This window comes from Lynx rufus, unplaced genomic scaffold, assembly GCF_022079265.1.
Source record: "Lynx rufus isolate CCGP_SWC_20201006 ecotype Redwood Valley unplaced genomic scaffold, mLynRuf1.p SCAF_20, whole genome shotgun sequence".
NCBI classification, from domain to species: Eukaryota; Metazoa; Chordata; class Mammalia; order Carnivora; family Felidae; genus Lynx; species Lynx rufus.
This window is the reverse complement of record NW_025814835.1, coordinates 16980738-17004005: the sequence shown is the minus strand read 5'-3', so window position 1 is coordinate 17004005 and position 23268 is coordinate 16980738. Positions and strand designations below refer to the sequence as shown.

Genomic DNA, 23268 nt, shown 5'->3' with positions numbered 1-23268 from the left:
CCGCCCCGGCTCGGCTCGCCGCGCGGAGACGTCAGAGCGCTCGGGGCCGCGGCGCGGGAGCCCCCCGCCCCGCCCCCGCCCGCGCCGCCGTATAAAGTCGGGGCCTGGCGGCGGCGGCGGCGGCGGCGGCGACGCTCTGCGAGTCCGGGTCCTCGGCCGCCGCTCCGTGCCGAGCGCGCACTCCAGCCTCCCCGCCCGCACCATGCGCCGCCGCCAGCTCCCCCTCGTCCTGCTGGCGCTGGTCCTCTGCCAGGCGCCCCGGGGCCCCGCCGCCCCGCTGCCGGCGGGCACGGGCACCGCGCTGGACAAGATGTACCCGCGCGGCAACCACTGGGCCGTGGGTGAGTGTCCCGCGCGCCGCAGCCCTCGGCGGGACCGCGGCCGCCCGGGCCCCGTCTCCCCAAGCCCTCGGCGTTTCTGGGGCGCCGGCTTTGGGCGGCGGGGAGGGGGGGGGAGGGTCTGCCCCGACCTTTCCAGCCCGGCACCCCCCCTCCCGCCCCCCACCGCCTTCCGCGTCCCGGGAAGACGTCCCCGAGCGGCCTCAGGCCGGGCGGGTGGTCCTTTCCCGCTCTGTTCCCGCTCCCCCGCGGGGACCCGGGTCGGCGCGCGGCGCCCCAACAGCCCAGCCTTCCCTCCGCGCCGACCCCACGCCTCCTTTGACCCGCGCCGTCGCAGCCTGTCCTTGAACGACGTGGGGAGCCGGGTCCCCGAGCGCGTCCCGGGGCCCTGGGGACCCCGGCCGCCGGGAGCGGGACGCGGGCTGCGCGCCGGAGCCGAGCGCAGCCACAGGTGTGGGAGCGCGTCCTGGGGTCCCTGGCTGCTCAGCGCGCGGGGCTGGAACGCCGCCGCGTGTCCGTGGCTCTCTCCAGTTCCCTCGGTCCTCCTGTCGCGGCGGCCGCTTCCTCTCCTCTGCCCTTTTGGCCGGCCCTCCCTCCCTCCCTTCTCGAAGGCTCGCGGCGCCCGCTCCCGGCGCCGATCCCGGCCTCTCCGTCCCCCGAGACCCCGCTGTCCTCCGCCTCCCCAGACCTGCCACCTCGCCCTGCCCCCTAGCTCCTTCCTCCTTCCCGCTGCCCACTCGTCCCGGCCTCCGGGTCCGGGCCAGGAGGTGCGCTGTCCCGGCCCCGAACCCCGGCGGCGAGGACCGGGCGCGGCGGTGGGGCCGGCGACGTCCGGGGGGCGGGCGGCGGGGCGCGCACTCAACAGCTTTCCCCGCAACCGGCCGGAGGGTAGCGATCCCGCAGCCTCGCGCTGGCCCAGCGTCGCCCCGGGGGTCTCCGCCGCGCCAACCACAGGCTCCGTCTGGCCAATACGTAGCGTCCAGCTTCCTCAGACGCCTCCCCATAGGGCCACCTCCGACAGCCCCAACACTTCCCGGGAAGCTGGTCCATCCCGAAGAGGTTTAAGGGGTGGCGGTGGTGGTGTGTGTGTTTCCCTAGTTCTCTAGCCATCTACTCAGAGTGTGGGAGGGTGTGTTGGAAAGACACTTGCTAATCCAAGTATCGGGCGGTTCACAGATGGTGTGAGGACCAGGACGGATTTCTGGGAAGAGGTGAGGCTGGAACTGTCACGCCCTCAGCTCCACGGCTGGGTGTGCCGGCAGAGAAATCCAGAACTCGGCGGGGGGTAGGGGGGGGATGTGCAACGGGGTAGTTCGTTTTCATCGTGGCTACAAGAACTGTCTGCCAAGTTTGGGCAGCCCCGAGGTGAAGGTGTTTGTGATCTTAGAGGGACACCCGGAACCCAGCAGGCGTGGAGGGGAGGGGCCGGGATGGGTGAAGGTGAAAAACCCCTACCCTTGAAGAGAGAAAGATATTTGCAAGGCATTACAGAAGCCAAGCTTAGAATTGATACTTGAAAGGGGCTTCTGGGAATTTAGAGGGAGTGGCCACCGTCCAGTCCAGCCATCAGCCAGTGCGCTCTCAGATTTCCAATCTCCTTTTGCTCCTCCATATTTTTGTACTAAAAAAAGGCTTATTATTAGGTAACCCTTGCAGGCTAAAAGCAGAACAAGAGAGTTATTTGGGAAGCTAGAGTCAGGTCGTTTCTGATGCAAGCCAACCTCCACAGCTGTAGTCCCACAGCACATCTGTCCCCCCACCCCCCGGGACTTAGGGTGTCTGGCATTTAAACACCCTTCCTTCCTGGTGGTGCTTGAACTTTCCTAGAACATACTGACCAGCGGCCACCCCAAATTTTCTTATTTTCCTATTTGTTCTCGAATGCACTCTTTTTGTCTCTTGGCTGGCTGCGCCAGAGCTGATTAGAACAAGAGACAGAGGGAGGTGAAGTAGGAAATCACAGTTGGGTCTAAAATAACATTGTGATTGAGAGAAAGTTTGCTTTGGACAGACATGCTCTCCGTGGGAATCTGAGCACTCATAAGCATGAATGGTGTTGTTAGGTTTTAAATTTAGCCCTCCACTACCATAAGTAAATGTCTGTCCTCCTCAATCCCTGAAGACTTGCAGTTTCATGTTAATTATATCAAACGAAAGCTACATATTGCTGTCCATGAGGAAGCTGTCAGCACCAATTTGCAGGTTTGTTAAGGGAATTGCTTCTTGCAGCTGAGACAGGCATGGTGTGGCAACGGAAAGCAAGTTAGCAGATGGAAAACTTAAATTCTTATGTGGCTTGATGTTTATGGAAATGTTTTGTTTGTGCGATGAAAATAGAGGTCCACACCGACACTGGTAACTCTCCCCTCCGCTCCCATGAAATGCTCCTGGCAGTGGCTCTAACTTTGATGCCCAAGCGTGTCCTGGCAGGCTGCATTCGGAAACACCGGGGTTCAGCTGCAGGTGCCTTTCCATTGTAGGGCTGCCCCAGAAACTGTGAGATATAGTTTAAGGATCACTCCAGAAAAAACCCAGCCCTTAGAAGTGCTCAACACTTTATGTCTTAATGGATATTTTCCTAAGTTGAGGTGATCGTCAAATTTGGAGCTCAGGAAAATTGCTTTATGTTTCAAACCTGCTATTTTAGTGGTATTTTTAAGCGATTATAAGGAACAAAAGTTGGGTTTTTTTGTTGTTTTTTTTTACTTCTGGGCAAGGTTTTATTGTTTTCAAGGGCCTGTCTTTTGTCTATGCTGAGGTCTCTATTACTATGATATGGACACGTAACAAACGGTGATGGGAGAAATAGAGGTGGACGGGTCATCCATATCCACGTTGCCATGGAGACGGTTATTTCGTTGGTAGTTGCCAGCTCCAAAGTGAAATAGGACCCAAGGAGTGTGTGCTTCCCTGGGACGTTGTGGATGGTGCACTTCCAGTCCTCATAAGCAGACCGTGGATCTGGGGGTAGGAGTCTGAACACCACCCACCAAACGTGCAAATATGCACACTGTCACAAGGTCCTATGTTCAATCAGCCACAGAAGGGAGGATTGCTTTAACTTCCCGTTTCAGAACAGTCCACCAAATTATTCGGGCATGACAACAATGTAGTTCCTATTTGTAAAAACATCTCCGTTGCCCCCCCCCACCCCCCGCTCCATTGGCAGTCACACCTTTCTCAGGTCTAGCATCCTGATGAGAGCAATGAGGGAGAGCAAGAGGGACCGAGGTCATCACTGGAGCCTCAGGTTCTAATCCTGCCTTCCCATTATCGTGATTCAATTTCCTCCATATAAATAAAGCCAAATGCTTCGCTGCTTCCTGAGCAGTTGTGCCCCGTAATCACTGTTAGGGCTAAGAGCAAGGTTATTTCGTGGCTACCCGCCCCCCCCCCCCCCCTGCCAGTGACCAAGCAGATAAGTGAGGTGCCAGGCCTTCAGGATTCCACTCGTTCGGTCGGGAGCACGTCCCAACTGTGTGGGGTGGCATGTCCTAAGTGGGTTGGCAAGTGTTCAGACGGCAGTTCAGTAAAACCCCTTGTGAAGGCTCCCCGATACCCACCAAATTAACGTCTCCGAGTCACCTAAGGAGTCACGATCGACCGATATATGATCCTCGGTTCCTCGTTCTAACATCAGCCTTTTGTAGGCCTTACCCTTCTCTCCAGACCCCAGACTGATTTCTTCCTGCCTTGTATTTTCAGGAAGTTCAAAGACGCTTCGAAGCAGAGTCATGTGGTAGAGTCTAGACTGTGAGCTGATTTTAATCCTAGGGTCTTCGCTTACGCGTGGGTGACCTTTGACAAGTCTCGTTTTCGTCCAACTTATTGTGGGGTAGATCGAGCGAAACGTCCTGTAAACACCCGCCTGCCGTAAAGTCACAGCAAGGCCGTCGCTGTTGGCGGACAGAGCTCTCGTCAGGTTCACTGACTGGGGTCTGTTACATATTATTCCCACGCCGTTTACCTTAAATGCTTCTAAGGCCGGGCAGCATCGGAACCGCAAAGAGCTTTCCTTGCGACCTTTCAGTCAAAGGCATCGTTGGTCTCCTAGTCTCAGGAGTTTAAGAGTCCGATAAGTTCCCACTGCAGAGAGATGGGGGTAGGGGAGCACTGACGAAAGTCAGATAATGTGAGTATTATTAGCACGGGGCTAAGGTGTTAGCAAGCAGAGCAGACCTTGGATTCCATACCCACATCTGACGCTATGGCTATCCCCACTTGCCTACATGGATTGCCACGTTTTTAGTGGCCTGGCCTCCTGCACAGCAACCTTTATTCATTTATGTGGCGGGAACGCATCCCTGGAGCCATCGGTAGACTTTCACGGAGTCTTGTAGACATCCCAGAGAAAAATCTGCACGTACGGGGCTGCTCCGTGTTGCTCGGAACCTGTTTCGAATCCTTTTTTTCATCACATACCCAACAAATGAGAATTTCTGAGCCACCTTTCTTGGATTCAATCTCAGCCCAAATTCTAAGAAAGTTGAAATGAAAACTTCCTTTGGTGCAGTTGTGTTAGAGATGAGAGGAGAGCAACATCTTGTTTCATCACACGAGAGAAAGCATCAAGGCTTTTCTTTTCGGTAGCAGTCCATAACTGACTGAGGAAGATGTTGAACCTCCGTCACGCGGGTGAGAACAGGAGTCGGTGCACACAGAATCGGCGGTGGCACTTTAGATATGGAAGGTTCCTCAGGCCTCGTCTAGTCCCACCTGTTCATTCGATAGCTGAGGAAATTGAGCCCCGGGGATGCTCAGTAACTTGGCAGAGGTGACCTAGCCGGTTAGCCGAGGTGCTGGGACCAAACCAAGGTCCCCTGAGTTGCAGTTTTAAATTTTGTCCAGCTGATCGCACATTTCGAACAGGGAACAGAAGACGCCAGACGTTTGCCAAAACTAACTTCTGATAATAAAATGCTGTTTATTCTGCACCTAGGAGGAAGCAGTACAAACCTAAAGGGGGGGGGGTCCTTTGAAATTTCTGGTTTCTTCGTTCCCCTGGGCTCAGCCGGTGGCATTCTGTTTTTGTGTTTCTTTTTACAGGGCACCTGATGGGGAAAAAGAGCACGAGAGAGTCCCCGTATGTTTATGAAGGGGGGAGTCTGAAGCAGCAGCTGCAGTATATTCTTTGGGAAGAAGCTGCAAGGAATTTGCTCAGCCTCATGGAAGGAAAGGGGACCGGAAGCTATCAGCCACCTCAAAGGGAGCTCCTGGCCATCCGCCAGTCCCCTTGGGATCCCCAGGATGGCAGCGCCTTTAAAGTTGTAGGTTCAAAACGTAAAGGTACAATGTGCTGGGGAAGTGGGGTGGGGTGGGGGTGTTTGGGGAGAGTCAGAAGGAGGTTAGGTGTGAGCAGAGAAGAATAAAATTGTTTAGATGCAGGCCTTCGCAGCCACTTAATTAGGCAGACATCCATACACGCTGAGAAACGAGCAGACACTTCTGTGTTCTTTCCACCAGAATAGGCGATGTTTCCTCCTTGCATCTCAGAAGGGTATTGGTTCCATACTCCAGTTTAGGAGTTTTATTAATTACTGTGTTTAATAGCGATTGTGCCCTGATGAGATTTGTTTTTTCAGCCCGCCGGGCCCTCCCAGAATATTTTGATGGTGAGGCCAGAAATTATTTGAGTCAATTCGTATGTTTGTTTTGGGTGAGCACTAGTGGGAGGGGCGCTTCACGCAGGCTTTTAGAAGAGAGCATTCTGGTTTGCGACCTTTTACGCAAAGTGGCACTCTTGTAGAAGGGAAGTGAAAACAATCATACCAAATTGGCGTTGCTTAGATACAAAGACAGGAAATGGGATGGAAAGGAGAAGAAGATGTAAAGAGAGGAAGCAAGGCAACGGCAAATGAGGTGATTGTCATCACCCTTGAAGGAGTGTCCGTGAAATTTATATAAACGGCAAAAATAATAAAACTGAAATTCTTGCAATCCTAGTGATGGGCAACTTGTACCTTAAACTAAGTACTGGCCCGAGCAGTTTGCCCGCATTTTCTCTGTGCTCACAGCAGCCTTTGGAGGAAGATTCGAGAAAATCCTACTGTTCTCTCCATTTTAAAGGTGAGGAAACAGAGAGTAGGCACATAGCTCTTCAGCGGCGAGAGCAGGGCAGGGGCTGGCGCTGTGTCCCTTGGACGGTATGCTACCGTGTGAGACGTCTCCTGGGGACCGGCTGGTTCTCGCTGACCTCAAATATGAAGGATGCAGGCTACAGAAGTAGCGTGAAGGACCTCGGGAGGAAGACTCTAGTAGCCTTCATTCACAAAGAAAATCTGGATTAAATCAACGGATACAGAAATAAGTAGCAACTTTGCACAAAGTCCCGAGTGATGCTCTCGCTCACATCTGCGGTCTAGGTGTCACGACCGGCTCCCTTCTTTGTTGGGGGGTGACATGGCCCCGAGGGCTTGGGGGGCTTTGTGACTGACTTCTCAGCCCCTGGCTGAGGCCTTTTCTTGGTCAGCTGACTTTATGGACTTCCTGTGGCTGGATGTCCAACAGCAGTGCCTTCTCCTTTGAAGACTAATGACAATTGCCATCACAAAACCCTCCAAAGCAATTTCACAGACGCTGAAATGGACGTACACTCATAGCTCATGCGTTTTGTTTTAATTTGATTTTAATGTTTATTTATTTTTGAGAGAGAGAGAGAGAGAGAGAGACAGAGCGTGAGTGGGGGAGGGGCAGAGAGAGAGAGGGAGACACAGAATCCGAAGCAGGCTCCAGGCTCCGAGCTGTCAGCACACAGCCCGACGCGGGGCTCGAACCCACGAACCGCGAGATCGTGACCTGAGCCGAAGTCGGACGCTTCACCTACAGAGCCACCCAGGGGCCCCCCCGGCTCATTCATTTTTGAACGAAACTACAACATCCCTTTGAGTTGCTTTATTCCTCCAAACCCGGCCCTGCATAACTTTGGAGGGTTTTCAACAAAAATTCAGCTCTGTCCTTAAAGATCAAAATTTTCCTGCCATATTCAGAAGAACATTCTGTAAGCAGCGAAGCCAATTATGAAAGAATAGGTCTAGAGAGATCTCTGCGTGGTCGTAGTACAGGGTGGGTTGAGTGGGCAGTCACAGACAGTGAGTGTTTCAGGGGGACAATGTTTATCAGCATTCATGTGACCGGAGGGGAAAAAATCATCTTTTCTATAATCAGGCCTCGCTTTCCTACTACATCTTTTTATGTTTTGGTCTTCTTTACAAGTTTAGAAAGCCCATTCCATTTCATTCCACCTTAGGTTGAATAATTAACTATTGCACACGTGGGTACCATTCTTTTGGATACATTTCCCAGCGATATGAAAAAAGTCAATGGCTGGAGTCGTTGTTGCCTAGGCCAAAAGAGTCTGTTACCCTCCTTGCTTTGGAAATTCCATCTTCGTGAAAGAATGTGGATGTGCAAATTGAAAACACCTTACAGTTATCTTATTCACAAAGAGGGAGTACCACGAGAACAGATCTATTAGAAATCCATACATCGCTCAGTGTTAGAAAGAGGTTTAATAACTTAGCCAAGCATTGCCAGAAGGTAGCAGCCGGAATTTTCAGGGACTGAAGGACTTTTCTTAAAATTAAATTCTATCCACATATGCTCTCCTCACCCATTTCGGTAATAAAGCATCAAGTCCTCTTGCCAAGTCTCCCAGAGCTGTAGTCAGAAACTCTGAGCATCTTCCTATGTTTTGGTGACAAAGTTATTTACTTAGTTCAGAAAAGATTTATGTAAATGTGCACTGAATCTAGACCACTCTGTCCTGGCAAATAAGCTCCAGAACTTTATTAGTAACTATGGCCAATCATTTTCAAGGTTAAGCTTAATCTTTTTTTTTTTTTAATGTTTATTTATTCTTTTTTTTTTTTTCAACGTTTATTTATTTTCGGGACAGAGAGAGACAGAGCATGAACAGGGGAGGGGCAGAGAGAGAGGGAGACACAGAATCCGAAGCAGGCTCCAGACTCTGAGCCATCAGCCCAGAGCCCGACGCGGGGCTCGAACTCGCGGACCGCGAGATCGTGACCTGAGCTGAAGTCGGATGCTTAACCGACTGAGCCACCCAGGCGCCCCAAGGAAGGAAACTTTTTGAAGGCAAGTCTGCCCTCACTTTTAAGGGATGACTCCCACTGCCCCATCAAATCAACATAGAGAATTGAAAGGTTTTATTTTGTAATATGTGAAACGCTCCAAGGGAAGTTCCAGATACAGGAGAGGCAGCAACATGTCCTGAAGAATAACTAAAAATTCTCCGATTGCCCCGACAGTTGCTCTGAGGCAGCAGAGTGAAGTTACCCCCCACCTCCAAGAGAGCTCCTCCCGCCCCAATAACGGACACCCCCCCCCCCCGCCTCCAGGCGTTGATCTTCCTAGGTTACTAATTCCTCTTTTCCTTGTAGCTTTACTTCCATTCCCTTGAGCCAGACAGCTCAGATTCAGTATTTTGAGCCAATGCAGGGGCTTCCTGGATTCTTCCCCTCACCCTCCCCTGGCCCCTTTTATGACCCGTGGCTCATATTGCGAGATGGATGGTAGCATCGTCAGGCAGGCTGGCGAACCCTTAATAGTACAGCCTGGGCTTGTGGAGAAGAGCAAAACGAATTGGTCGGTGTGGGAATTGAACCCCAGGCCCTGGCCTCATTAGCACCTGGTCAAAACAGTTGAGCCACAGAGCAGGTAATAACTGGTCTGAGAATATCAGTAATTCCTTTATTAGAAACAAATGGCTGGTCTAACCATTGGGGAGCCTGAACTGTCTGAGAATCTTGGCAAGTGTAATAAGCTCTTTTTGAAAAGCGTTTTCTCATCTCAGCATATAGAGGGTGCTCTACGGGAACAAAGACGTATTTCAAAATTAAAAAGAGCCGAAAGAGGTAGGGGGCTCCAGAAAAAGAGGAAGCGAGTTTCTCTCTCTTGGGGGGGGGGGGACGGCTGTGGTTCTCCAGCGTGAATGTACTCAGCATCATTTGGAGGATTTCGGAAAGCCCGGATCGCTGGGCTCCACCCTGAGTTTCCAATTCAGTAGATCTGGCGTAGGCCTAGGAAGTTGCTTTTCTACGAAGCTCCCGAGTGACGCTGATGGTTTGTTTGTTGGGAATGCGTTTGCTTCTAGCATTAGAACTTGAGTATCGCGAACGATGTTTGCTTAACTCTTTCTCGTATTTTTCAAGCTGGTGGACTCTCTGCTCCAGATTCTCAACGTGACGGAAGGGACCCCCAGCTGAACTGACAGACAACAACAGCCTCTCTCAAAGAAGCAAAGCAAAACCCTTAAGAGACTGTGCTCTACACGCATCGATTCCACTGGATCGCCAACCAGATTTCCTGTGTGCAAAACACTTAGCCATTCCTGTATCTTTCAACCTGGACTAAATTCACAATTTTCGAGTGGCATCTTCTGCTCTGAACTTGTTTGCTGTGCATAACTAATTGTCCATTAAGAGTCTTCCAGTGAACGCTCTTTACATCTGGGCTATTTGTCCATTAGCGTCTAGCCCCCAACCCGTTAGCACTCACAATAAAAACGTAAGCACGATGTCCAAAGGGCCGGTCATGCTCTTATTTCAATTCCAAATGAAAAGCTGTGGCAGAGATTAATGAACAATTTGATAACGAACTTGTGTGCTCACTGATGAAGGCAGGCTGCATTTTTAACTCTCCCCTCCGAAGATCGCTTACTGCATCCTTGTAGTTGGCTTATAACCTTTCTAGAGGCTTCAACTAGAAGCTCATATTCCCTTATCCTTGCCATTACACGGGTTAGGCTGAAGGTAGAGGCCTGTTTGTCACTTAATAATTCCCATTTCTTCAGCCTTTACCATGACTGCGTATTTGGCCAATGTTATCAATATTCTCCTCATAACAGTTTTATAAGCTGAGAAGGAGCATCCTCATGTAATAGATGAGGAAACAGCATTAGAGAGGTCCAGTGACTCAGCCAAGGTCACATAGTAGATGGAAGTAGGATTCAAACATCCAAAGGCACCAGATTTTCTGCAGCATTCAACTTTGCCCACATTGTCTCGTTTTTAACCTCCCCTTCAGTATACTTAAGCGTAGCAAATAGGGCTCTTTCCTCAAAACTTCATGGCCAATCTGGGAGGAAAGTGGTCACCACCGACAGATTTAGCCAGCCTCACAGCAAGAGGAGAAGATGAATTCGGGAGATTCCCTTCCATTTCCAGAGGACACGGCCTGGTGGTTGGTAACACTCACCGGTTCCAAATTTATCATGACATTCACACATGAACAGATTTTAAAGCTTTGTGCCATATGTTTAGATTTCCTTCATTTAGGGAAATCACATTTGAAACAGGAGAGAGGTTTGTCTCGCTCTTGTTTTGATTGTCAAAGAACCATGTAAGATGCGATGTTTTCGTTCTAATTTCTTTTAAAACCGTGTTGACTCACAACTTACAACAGAGCCAGATCTGGGGAGCTACGTGCAATGTGTTGTCAACATCCTGCCACCTTCCTCTTCCTGAGGCTTTTCTGGCGTCTTTCCCAAGAACTGGGTCAGCTAAAGTCTGCCATGCAGCTGTTGATCAAGGGGTAAGCCCGATCACAAGGACTCGCCCTCCGACAGGACACTCGTGAAGATGGAAACAGTGTTCCAGACCTAGGGGGAGCTTTCTGTAACGGTGACCTTTCAGGCAGGGAGAGAAAGGCAATACTCCTGGAACCACTCCATCTAGACTGTCCCTTCTTTGCTTGTGTCGTGAAAGTAGATGTGGTCCTGTGTTTGGGCTGCAATTATTTTTTCTCTATGTGTTCCAAGACACAAGAACAGCTCCCTCAAATCTCCTGACCCTTGCAGGGCTCCTCTGTACCAAGGCAAGTTAGCATTAGGATCCGTTTATTTAAGAGATATACTTTTCCCTACTAGAAAAGCTTTCTCCTCCTCCTTCTTCTTTTTCTTCTTCTTCAAGTTTATTTATTTATTTTGAGGGGGAGAGAGAGAGAGAGAGCAGGAGAGAGGAGCAGAGAGAGAGAGAGAGGGAGAGAGTCTCCCAAGCAGGCTCTATGCCATTAGCGCGGAGCCCGACTGGGGGCTCCCGCCCATGAACCATGAGACCATGACCTGAGCCAAAATCAAATCAAGAGTCACTTAACAGAATGAGCCACCCGGGCGCCTCCAGAACAGCTTTCTTGAACCCTCCTCTGCAAGCGCCGTCCTATCACATATCATAGTGTGTTCCCCGCTGGGTAGGGTTAAGTTTTAGCTGCAAATAACATCCTCCCCGGTTCGTCTTAGTAGGAAAGGAAATTTTCGGAGAACATACTAGGCAGGGAAGACGGAGAAACGGGCTTAAGGCTAAACCAGCAGCGTCCAGGATCAAAGCCACGCCCCTGCCCCGGGCGATGAGGTGGTTCGCGCGCATGCCCCGCTAGCCCTAAAGCATTCTGCAGAACTGCCTGAGCGGGCACTCTCTTCCACTGGCTCTGCCGCCCCTTGTGCCTGAAGTGATAGGTGCCCCCTCGGAAAGCTCCTTCAAAGCTTTTTGGCTGACTTCCACATTCGAGTGTTGAACGTCTGTGTCTGATTGGTGGACCCCAGATCACGTGTCTGGATTGAGCCGCAAGGGAAACTGGGAAATGTAGTTTTGAGGCTTCTAGCTTGGGAAAACGGGACTAAAACCATGGGACGCTATCAAAGAAAGGAGCGGGGGTTCACACTATATGGTCAGAGACAGATAACATGTCCCCCCTCTCCTTTTTTTCTCAAAAAAAAAAAAAAAGAATTCCCTCTTTGATTTCTGCCCATCCTCCTTTAGAGAACAGTTAACATCCATCCGGGAGACTCTAGGGACACAGGAGCCTGGTGGCTGTTTTCTACCGCACACAGACCAGGTGTGTGTGCATAGAGCAAGAAGAGAAGATCGCTTTTAAGAGGTGACAATATTTAGAAGCCCTTGCGGCCAAGCAGGATAAATAAAAGGAAGAATCCAGAAGGGAAGAAAGCAATAATCTCCTTCAAATTCGTTCTTTTGGAAACACAGTCTTTTTGTGTGTGTGTGTGTGTGTGTGTGTGTGTGGTACAGGGTAGATTGCTCAGGGTAATTTGGCAGTCTTTGCTTGCCATCAGAGGTTCGGTAACACACCAAGCAGGCATTTCAAGCTGTGCAGTACAATTTCCAGCCCCGCAATGCCCACCTTTCATTTCCCCCTGGGGCTACTTGCTCATCGCAAAGCATTTTAACCCAGCTCAGATGAGGAGGCAGTCATTTAAGTAAATTGTGGAATTTACGTTATTTATCGCCTCGACCAAAGGCCGCTTCATTCAGACGCCGTGAAAGAGCTTCTTCAAGGGAAACCCACGGTGACAAACGATTGCCATTCCCAAAGCAGAAGCACCATGGTCATCACGGAAAGGGCTCTCACCTTTGCCTCTTGGGGCCTGTGTTTTCCAATTAATCACTTCCTTAATTAGACCCAGATAAAACACAGAAACATCTCTCCGTTTCCCCTCTGGCTTTCCTTCCGCTCTCCCCAGCCCACATAATTTACAGAACATATACCAACAGAGGTGGCTCTAACCACGGGTGGATTGAGACAGTCTCCAAGGAGAGAATGAGAATGTTCTTGGTCCTTCCACTCAGCTGCGGTAATCATGCCCTGCTCTTGCCTCACTCCTCCACCAGAGAACATTCTGGTGGCTCTCCCCCAGCTCTGTCTCCAGAGACCCGGGAGAGTCCATCCCTCCCAGATAGACTCTCCTCTCTGGATAGGACTACGCTCTCACTCCTTGGGGGAACGGATGTTACCTTTCCACACTTCTGCAGGGGCCATGATATTCGGGCACAAAACACGCCCGCCCTGCTATTTGAAATCTTCAGCCTTTGTCTTTGAGTGAGAACTGGCCAGTTCCAGCCACAAAGGAGGCTGAGAAATGTAGTTTTTCCAGCTGGGGACATTGCTACCACCCGCCCTTCCCACACCCCCCCCCCAACAGCCACATTCCCCTTCATACTAATAAAGAAAAGAAGAGGGAGGATGTTGGGTAGGCAGTATTTGCCGTGTCAGACTATGACAGGATTGGATTTCAGGATGGAGTTAGTGGGCCGTGACACTGACACGACCGGAAGACTTCTAGACAGTATACTTTCTCTGTGGCCCGACCTATATATCCTTCATCTTTGAAAACAAGGGACTGAAATAGACATGATGTTTTGTGGGTTGGATGTTATCTTTAATCGCTAAAAGTAAGCCTAAGATGTGATCCTTTCCAAATACCTATTAGCATGGAAAAGCCCCTTCCGACTGCGTCACACCTGTCTTTGTATGTGGATGCGTGTGTGTGTGTTTGTGTGTGTGTGAGAGAGGGAGAGAGAGAGAGAGAGAGAAAGAGAGAGAGGTAGATTTGCACTCTTTCGTGCACATTCCTTCAGGAACGGGAGGACTTGGTAAACAAACGGGAAGAAGGGAGCCCAGAGCCTCGTTTTTTGGTCTGTTTGCCTTTTTGTTTGTTTTGTGTTTCAGCTTTCGGGGGGTATAACGGACGGATGAAAATTGTGTCTATTTAAGGTATACAATATGGTATGCTGATACACATACACATTGTGAAATGTTTGCCACAATCAAGCTAGTTAATACAGCCCTGACTTTGTGTCACCTTTCCTTTTCTCTTTTTTTTTTTGATGCAAAGAGTTAAGATCTCCTTTCAGCAAATCTCAAATATCCGATACAGAATTATTAACCACAGTCACCACGCTGTGCATTAGATCTCCAGAATGTATTCATCCTGCAAACTGAATGCTGTGCCCTTTGACCAACACCTCCCCTTTCCCCTGTCCCTGAGCCCTAACAGCCACCATTCCACTCTGCTGCTTCGAGTTCAACTTTTTTGGGTCCTACTTATAAGTGACACCGTGCAGTTTGTGTCTTTCTGCGTCTGGCTTATCTCACTTAGCTTACGGACCCCCAGTTTCACCCGCATCATCCCAAGCGATAGGGTTTCCTTCTTTCTAAGGCTGAAACATATTCTACCGCCTCTAAACACTGCGTTTTCTTTATGCATTCATCCAACCACAGACATTTCAGTCTTGGCAATTGTGAGTAATGCCACAGCGAACATGAGAGTGTAGATAGCCCTTCGAGACGCTGATTTCATTTCCTTTGGGGGCGCAGAGGTGGGATTGCTGGATCATGTGGTGGTTCTACCTGTGGCCAGGCTTTTCTTTGCCCTGTGATCAGACTCATTAAACTAAGGGATGATGAATGAACGATTCCACCTGACTCTAGAGGGAAAAGAGACTTTACCGTAGACCTTCGAGAATGAACATTGTGCCAGTCGGGACACCTTGGCTGTTAGTAACAGAAACCCTTTAATTCAGATTTGCATAGAAGATAAAAAGACTTATTTTCTCACATACAAGAACTCCACAGGGAGGTGGGATTCAAGGTTGTCTAGTTCAGTTTAATGTAGGGACTCAAACAGATCCCAAGGATGTGGGTTTTTCCATCTTGACACTCTGCCACTGGCAGTTGGGCTTTGTCCTTAAGCTGCCTTCTCTCATGGTCACAGGATGGCTGCTGGAGTTCCGGGTGTCACATCCAGACATGACAACCTCCAAAGGAAGAAGAGAGGCCATCTTTTTTTAGGCGGCACATTATTAATAGTGATAAATCCTTTCCTGGAGGTCTCTAATCCCTCACCTCAGTGACCAACGGGGCCACAGCCTTGATCTAACCCTGCCACTGATGAAGGGAATCCGACCACTAGGGTTGACCTCCCCCTGATTAGGATTTACCGATGAGTCACGCGGCGGGAGGGGCAGGACGCTTAACAAAATCAAGACTCTCTCGGTGAGGAAGGAGGATGGAATTGAGTTGGGATGGATGGCAGAAGTGAGTTGGGATGGATGTCCAACGCGCGACAAGCATGAACCTCACTTCTCGCGACTTCACCCAACCCCGGTTGGATCCGTACAGCGATTTCAAAAGGCAGTCCCTCCTAGCAAGGACAGACTCGCTGGGTTTTAGTCCGCTCTCAAAATGCTCATGCCAAGGCCTCCCATTCGTTGTAAGACCGCGAGTCTTTACGAGCGGGCAATAGTCCGTTGCTGTTGCTTGAAGCACTGATGTTGGACTGCAGTCGACAGGCCGCCCCTGGCTTCAGTCCAGGCGTCCCTCCTGTACCGCGTTCTTCGCCCCCCAAGACAGATGGCCACCACGGTAACAACATAAATGCCCCTCTGACTCCACCACCGAAATAAACAGAAATGAAAAGGAAATAGGGAGCTTCAAACTGGTTCTTCCCCCCAGCAATTTCCCGAGATGCCCCAGCTAGAAGCAGCCTAAATGGACAGGCTGGGGGTTGGTCTCGAATTAAAACAAAAAACAAAACAGAACAAAAAAACCCCGGAAAGTCCAGACAAGATTGTAGAGACGGCTCCTTTCCTCGCGCTTAACTCCTGGGGTTGGCAGGAGAAAAGAAAAGGGACTAATGTGAAAAACAATTTAGTTAGTCGTCAGGAACTGGAACTGGCCACCTGCTGGTCAGATGCTACTATAGACATGCTATTCACCGGAACGGTGTCTTCAAAAATTAGGATCTGTAGCACAGATTTAAAAATCTATCCAGGTCGCAAGCTCTTGCAAAATCCCGCTCTCCCTAAAGGCCATCGCTGCCTGGGGCTGTCCCCGGGGACAGGGCTCACCTTGTCCACTTGGCCACAGTCCTCACCACACGTTAACGTCCACCCCTCCCTGCTTATCTGGGTGCGTTACCTGCCTACCCACTCTAGGCATGGAGGTTACGATCCCGGTTTAAGGTATGTGGGGGGCAAGGGGACTACTCCACGCCTTTTTCAACAATATCGTTTAAATTCCTGTCCCTGCTTGTGATTCTCTAGTTGTGTGAGCAATGTTTTGAAAGGGTTTTACCGCATACCATTTGCTGTCCCGACTGATTCTGAAGACTCACTCCCTTCCTAGCCGGTGGCCGGAAGAAGTAAGAAAGTCTGTTTAAGGAGAGGCGAAATCGGGGCACCTGGATGGCTCAGTCGGTTGAGCGTCCAAGTCTTGGTTTTGGCTCAGGTGGTGATCGCACGGTTCATGAGATCGAGCCCCGCGTGGGGCTCTGTGCTGTCAGTGAGGAGCCTGCTTGGGATTCTCTCTCTCCCTCTCTCTCTGCTCCTCCCCTGCTCGCATTCCCTCTCTCTCTCTCTCTCTCAAAATAAATAAATAAACAGTAAAAAAAAAAAAGAGGAAAAATCACTAAACAATGCCATTCACTCTGAAATGCTGCTGGTAAAAAACGTCCTTGGTGAGTGAACCGAGCTGGAATCGAATCTCGTGGGGAACTCAGGACCAGACCATGTAACCCCAGAGATTCTTCTGTGAGGCTCTCACTGTATCTGGAAACAAACCAAACAGCAAGACCCTACGTGGAATCCTGATGAAGAACTCTGGTCTGTGTGGCACCCACCCCGTCTGACCTCCCCCTGCTTCAAATAGTCTTGTGGCTCTTCATGTGTGTGCGTGTGTGTGCGTGAGAGAGAGAGAGAGAGAGAGAGTCGTGTGAAGTGAGCACCTCTCTCAAAATTTGAAGCTGTCAAGAGGCGTCTACTTCCGGCTTCAACCCCGGCGGGGCAGTGGCGCCCCCTCCCCTCCCCCCTCCTCACTCGCGCAGGGGCCGAGGCCTGGGCCCCGCCTTTGACTTATTCTCTGCCTTGGGGCTGACTTTCTTCCTTTTGGGTTGGCCGAAAGCCCAACAATGCGATCTCAACCACCTGCCCCTTAAACGAGAAGCCATTTATCGGTTGACACTTAAAGGAAATGGGTCACAGGCGTCCTAGCCGAGGCGGGTGGCAGGAGGATGCCGCCTGTGGCCCCGGTGCACGACCAGAGTGACTCCGAGGTGGCCGCGTTTCTGGCACCGCTGGGTAAGCCTGTGGCTTCCAGAGTAATCGAGGGAAGGAAATCTCTGGCCTCACGTGGTGGCTGGGGTGACTTATGGCTTTAGTTTCTAGTAGACCCCCACCAGGATCCGTCCGTAGGTTTTAGATTTCCTGCTCAACCAGAAGGCCGACACCCCAAACTCTTTATTAAGAAGTCCCACCTTGGGGTGCCTGGGTGGCACAGTCGGTTAAGCGTCTGACTTCAGCCAGGTCACGATCTCGCGGTCTGGGAGTTCGAGCCCCGAGTCAGGCTCTGGGCTGATGGCTCAGAGCCTGGAGCCTGTTTCCGATTCTGTGTCTCCCTCTCTCTCTGCCCCTCCCCCGTTCATGCTCTGTCTCTCTCTGTCCCAAAAATAAATAAACGTTGAAAAAAAAAATTTAACAAAGAAGTCCCACCGTGAAGCCCAGTATTCGTCCGCACGTGGCCTCTCAGCCCATCTCCTTCTCGATGGATGTTCAAATGGTTTTCCTGTTGCCCCATGGCCCCGGTGGTCTCTCTGTGTGCATCCCTGGGTTGCACCCAGGTGCAACCCACACCTGGGTGAGCTTTCCCAAGTTCATGACAAATCATGGAACTCTGCTGCTCAAAACTTCCCATAGTCTCTCTCTATTCTCAGGTGGAAGGTCAAGTCTCTAGAACAGTCTGTTGCCCTGCCTGGTCTGGCTGCTGCCTCCAGCCTCGCTTCTCCCCACTCGGGTCTCACTGGTCTCCTTTTTAGTTCCATGGATTTACCAAGCTCTTTGCGGCTGCAGGACCTTTGCACATTCTGCTGCCCCCCCCCCTTTTACATTCATGTCTTGACTTAAATGTCACTTCCTCAGAGAACCCATCCCTTTCATCACCACTCCTCCCAAGTAGGTGAAACTTCCTTTTTTAATTGAAAACCCTGAGATAATTATAGATTCACATGTAGTTGCAAGAAATAATACAGAGAGATACCTTGTACATTTTGCCCAGTTTCTCTTAATGGTAATACTTTGCAAAGTTGTAGTACGATATTGCAACCCGGATGCTGACATTGAAATGGTCATCTGATTTTATTCAGATTTCCCAGTTACACCTGCACCCATTTGTGCTTGTGTGTGTGTGTGTGTGTGTGCATTTTGGGCTCCACACACTTTTAGCACTTTGCAGGTTCGTGTATCTACCGCCACCATCAAAATACGGAACGGTTTGGGGACACCTGGATGGCTCGGCTGAGCATCTGACTCTTGATTTTGGTTCGGGTCATGATCCCAGGGTTGTGGGATTGAGCCCCACATCAGGCTCCACTCTGTGCATGGAGTCTGTTTGAGATTCTCTCTCTCTCTCTCTCTCTCTCTGCCCCTCTCCCCTGCTCACGCATGCTCTCTCTGTCTCTAAAAAAAAAAAAAAAAAAAGATACTGAGCAGTTTCAACACTGTGCTGTCCCTCTTGACGCCCTTTTGTACTTCATTCTCTGCCCTGCCATCACCCTCCGCCTGGCAAGCACTCATCTGTCCTCCATTTCTCAAATTTGTCATTTCAAAAGTATATAAATGGGAGTGTAGAGAACACAAGTCTTTTGGAATTAGCCTTCTTCCCTCAGCATGATTCCCCGGGGATGCGTTTGAATTGCCACATGTGTCCATGGTTGACTCTATTTTGCTGAACAGGATTCTGTGGTTTGTGAGTCACTTTGTTCAGCCACTCACCTGCGAGGCGGGGGGAGGGGGGGGGATTTGTGGGCTGACTCTGGTTCCGAGCCGCCGCGACCATTCTTGTGCAGGTTTTTGTGTGAACATAAGTTTCCAAGTTTCCAACTCACGTGGCGGCCCTCGGTACCGTATCCCGTCCCTCAAGCACAGCCCAGCTGTGTGTGTCATCGGATCCCATTCGGGGCCAAGTCACTTGGGGTTGGTTATCAGATACTACCCAGCCTTGGGTCTCCATAGTCTCCTTACTAGCCAGTGTATAAATACGCGAAACGACAGCAAGTCCCCAACACTGTTACCTTTCACGTAGTGAAGTCCTGAACCCCCCACCCCCTGCCTGAGAATGTGACCTTATTTGGAAATCATGTTCACTATTAATGAGGGAACTTAAAGTCTTACTGAAGTGGGGCAGGCCCCTAATCCAATACGACTGTGTCCTTATGAAAAGGGGACATTTGGATGGCACACACGCATGGAGAGTGCCATCTGAAGACAGGGGTTATGCTCTCACAAGCCAATGAATTGCCAGAAGCTAGAGGGGCGCCTGGGTGGCACAGTTGGTTAAGAGTCGGACCCTTGATTTCAGCTCAGGTCATGATCTCACGGTTCGTGAGTTCAAGCCCCGCGTCAGGCTCTGTGCTGACAGCTCAGAACCCAGAGCCTGCCTCGAATTCTGTGTCTCCCTCTCTCTCTGCCCCTCCTCCAATCACACTCTCTCTGTCTCTCTCTCTCTCAAAAATTAATAAACATTAAAAAAAATTTAAAAATAAATTCAAGTTAATTAACGTATGACGTATAGAGTAGTATTGATTTTGGGAGCGCACAAAAGTATTTAAAATTTGTAATTTTGACCCTGCGGTGCAAATAACAAATAATGAAACATTTTTAAACGGCCCTTATTGCCGGCCCTGCTGGAAAGGAAGCATTCCAGTATAAGGAAGCTTCTAGTGCGCGATCAGCAGGTGAAGTTCTCAAAATGGCCATCAGATGGCACCCTCAGCCAAATTACTGAAAATAAGTGCATTAGCTGGGCACAACTTTGCAGCTGGGAGGACAGTAGAGGCCCTGAGGTCTAGCCCCCTTTGTTTCACAGCCCAGGAACTCCAGGCAAACACACTACTTTGCCTGAAGCCACATATCAAGTTGGTGGCGGAAATGAGGTTCCCGTGCCCTCCTAACAAGAAATCCAGTCATCTCTCTGTGATGGTACTTTTAAAGGGGCGCTTCTCACCCCGAATGAAACAAAATCCACAAAAGACAGAGGAGAGTCGTTTGAATCCTCACACAGCCCTGTGTTGAGTTGAGTACAAAGCCTTGCAGGCGAACCCTGGAGCCTGGAACAGAGGCTTTGTTTGGTCAAATGCTAGGCAGTCACATTAACAGGGGGCTCATTTGCTTTCACAGGGGAGTGGGGGAGGACAAAGGAGGGGAATTCACGGATGCAACAAGACGGACTGATCCTGGGGAAGTAAGAAGACTGTGGCCAGGGAAACCAGAGAGAGATCCCTGGGGGAGATGAGCTTTGAACTAGGGTTAGACACGGAGGAGAGAAGGCCACAGACACGGGACAGTTAGCATGCGCCCAGGTGAGAAAGCAGGAGCAATCCTACATGTCAGCAGGCCTGGCCCTGTGCAAATGACACCCTGGTTCCCTTGGGCCTCGGGCCTCCCTCTTTTCATGCTCGCTCCTCGCAGGCACCCCCAGCCCCATCTCTACCTCTCTGAACGGCCCCGGGCAGAAAAAGTCCTCTCCGGCCAAGCTTTGGCATCACAGAATAAAGTTAAGGGACTGCTGTCTTTCCAAGAGAGCTGGCATTTTCGGCTGGTCTGTCATTTGGGACGAAACGGTATTGCCCACCTTGAGTAATAAAATGGAGACGGAATTGGGGGGAACAAGATGCCGTCCAGGTTGCTTGTTTAGAGCCGAGGGTCTCTGCCACCAAAAGGGGTCGACGGGGAAGGAAATGGGTGAGTGAGGCACGCAGGGTGAGCCTGGAAGGGCAAAGACGAGCTGAGAGTTGAAACTTGCAGGAGAAGCACCGGGGGCCAGGCTCACCTGGCAAGGGGGCAGCAAAATGAAGACGCTTTTTAGGGAAATTATTCCAACACAAGTGCCTGAAGGGGATGGAAGCGGCAAGAGCTCAGCGGAAAGACCGTGCTGTGTTTTTTAGACGACTTCGGGGTATAATTCACATACGCTATGATTTCACCCACTGACGGTAGGCTGTTCAATGGTTTTCAGCATATTCAGAGATACGTGCCGTAATCCATAATCACAGCCCATGTTAGAACATTTCCATCATCTCAAGAAGAAATCCTTTATCTAGCGCCCCCTCTGTCCCCATGCCCGTGTCCCCCAGCACGAAGCAGCAGCAAATCGATTTTCTGTCTATGTGGATTTCCCCATTCTGGACTTTCACATGAATTTGCACGTGTGTGGTATGGGGTCTTTTGTGACTGGCTTCTTTCACTTAACATCATGCCCTCCAAGCCGCACGGGCGTTCTGACCCCTCCACATGCTCACCAACGCCTCTGGCTGCTGAGTTTTTGATCCTAGCCATGCTGATAGGCGTGGAGGGATGTCTCGTGGCACTTTTGTCTTCCATTCCCCTGGTGACCCCGCGTATCAGGTATTTTTCGTGTAATTTTCTCTCTTGCTTGTCGATTCTCCGTTTCATCGATTTCCCCTCTGATGTCTGTTACTTTCTCCCTTCTGCTCACCTCAGGTTTCGTCCGACCTTCTTTTTTAGTGTCTTAAGGCGGAAGCTTAGGTTGTAGATTTCAGGCCTTCTCAATGCGGGCAATTTGCTGCTCAACATCGTTCTAAGCCCTGCTCTAGCTACAACCCAGAAATGCGGGTATACTGCACCTTAATTTTCCTTCACCTTAAAGCATTTTCTACGGGGGAAGACACTCCAGGTGGAGGGAAGAGCTTGGGGGAAGGCATAGGGGTGAGAGAGCTCAGGACAAGTTCAAGGGCGAGCCGAGTGGGCAAAAGCAGAGGGCGTGTGGAGCAGAGTGCGTGTCGGAGAAAGGGAAGTTGGAGGCTTAGGGTAAAAAGGACTGAAAGTTTATACTAAACGAGTTTCAGATCATCGGGTACCACGGTTAGGACGCTGTGTTATTTCACTTTCTTCCTAGATGTGGAACGAGAGGAGGTGCCGGTGGGGGCTGGGCCGCCACCGATTACTTTCCAGCAGCAGGAGATACTTGGCAGCATCTGCGAAACAGCTGCATCCCGGCCCCCTGTAGGAAGCAAGAATGCGGTCTTGTGCTTTTCATCCCTGGCTAATTTTTCAGTTTTAAAAATGACAGCAATCTCTTAAAGTGTATTTATTTTTGAGGGAGAGAGAGAATGCGAGTGAGGGAGGGGCAGAGAGAGAGGGAGACAGGGAATCCCAAGCAGGCTGTGCACCGTCAGCACAGAGCCCGACGTGGGGCTTGAACTCATGAACTGCAAGATTAAGAGCTGAGCGGAAATCGAGATTTAGACGCTTAACCAAAATGAGCCCCCCCAGGTGCCCCAATAATGACGATTTTTGTTGCTGATTCTTTCTCTTTTGAAACCCTCTTTCCTCAGTTTCCGAGCCCCCACACTTCCCCGGTTTCCTCCTGTCACTCCCCTGGTTCCTCCAACACTGGCCACCAAATGCTGGCGTTTCTCAAGGCTCTGACCTCGGTGTCCTCCCGCTACCCTGGGCCCCCTCCCCCTGGAGGGCCCCCTCCCTCCTCCTCCTCCCTCCTCCTCCCTCCTGTATGCCCATGGCTTCAATTATCTTCTGTTGCCCGAGCTCAGCGCCCGGATCCTTCCCCTGAGCCCCAAACCAGTACTTGGAGTTGTCTTCAGTCAAACGCATTTGACCAACACTGAACTAAAAACAAAAATCATTTCTCAGCCTTTTGGCTAAGTTCGAGCCAAAGTAGTATCTGTTCTTAGCAGTTTAAGATCTGATAGGTCCTGGAGCTGAAGACAATATACTCAATGGATTTGGGGAGCAGGGAGAGGGAATACGGGTTGCTGTGTTCACTCTGCGCATGACCCCATATTGCAGGAATGGTGCACACACACACACACACACACACACACACACACACACCAGGGGCAGCAGCAACAACAAAAAACTGAACTGACGATCTCCTCATTCAACCTCCAACCTGGCCGCCTTGTCGCCACACGAGGCCGAGCTTCCATTTTTCTTCAGTTACTGCAATAGCTTTCTGATTGGTCTTCTAGACCCTTCTCTTCCCTCTTTCCAAGCTCTTCTCCACGCTATATAGGCAGGACGATCTATAGGACATGACCGTGTCACCACCTGCAGCGGCCGTGAGTTAGTTTTGGGTTCTCCTATGTTGG

At 50.6% G+C, this 23268-nt stretch overlaps 1 protein-coding gene and 1 non-coding gene across 4 annotated transcripts; both read left to right on the top strand.

Moving 5' to 3' along the window:
• Nucleotides 1–202: 202 nt before the first annotated feature.
• Nucleotides 203–9753, top strand: GRP (gastrin releasing peptide). 3 transcript variants are annotated; one of them, XM_047086142.1, is made up of 3 exons: nucleotides 203–341; nucleotides 5385–5605; nucleotides 9509–9753. In XM_047086142.1, the coding sequence occupies exons 1-3, from the start codon at nucleotides 203–205 to the stop codon at nucleotides 9560–9562; spliced, it is 414 nt and encodes a 137-aa protein (XP_046942098.1). In that variant the 3' UTR covers nucleotides 9563–9753. The 3 variants fall into 3 exon arrangements, with proteins under 3 accessions (XP_046942098.1, XP_046942099.1, XP_046942097.1); XM_047086143.1 differs by having other exon boundaries at nucleotides 5385–5624; nucleotides 9530–9753; XM_047086141.1 differs by having other exon boundaries at nucleotides 5385–5624.
• A 13045-nt stretch (nucleotides 9754–22798) lies between these two features.
• LOC124517171 (U2 spliceosomal RNA) lies at nucleotides 22799–22982 on the top strand. The gene has a single exon (XR_006963328.1). It is a non-coding gene; the product is annotated as a U2 spliceosomal RNA (small nuclear RNA).
• Nucleotides 22983–23268: the final 286 nt, after the last annotated feature.

Excerpts from the sequence above, each read along its gene's own strand:
- GRP (XM_047086141.1), top strand. The coding sequence starts at position 203 with ATGCGCCGCCGCCAGCTCCCCCTCGTCCTGCTGGCGCTGGTCCTCTGC. Across the intron at positions 342-5,384 it reads CGGCAACCACTGGGCCGTGG|GGCACCTGATGGGGAAAAAG; the intron begins GTGAGTGTCCCG and ends TTCTTTTTACAG. Across the intron at positions 5,625-9,508 it reads TGTAGGTTCAAAACGTAAAG|CTGGTGGACTCTCTGCTCCA; the intron begins GTACAATGTGCT and ends GTATTTTTCAAG.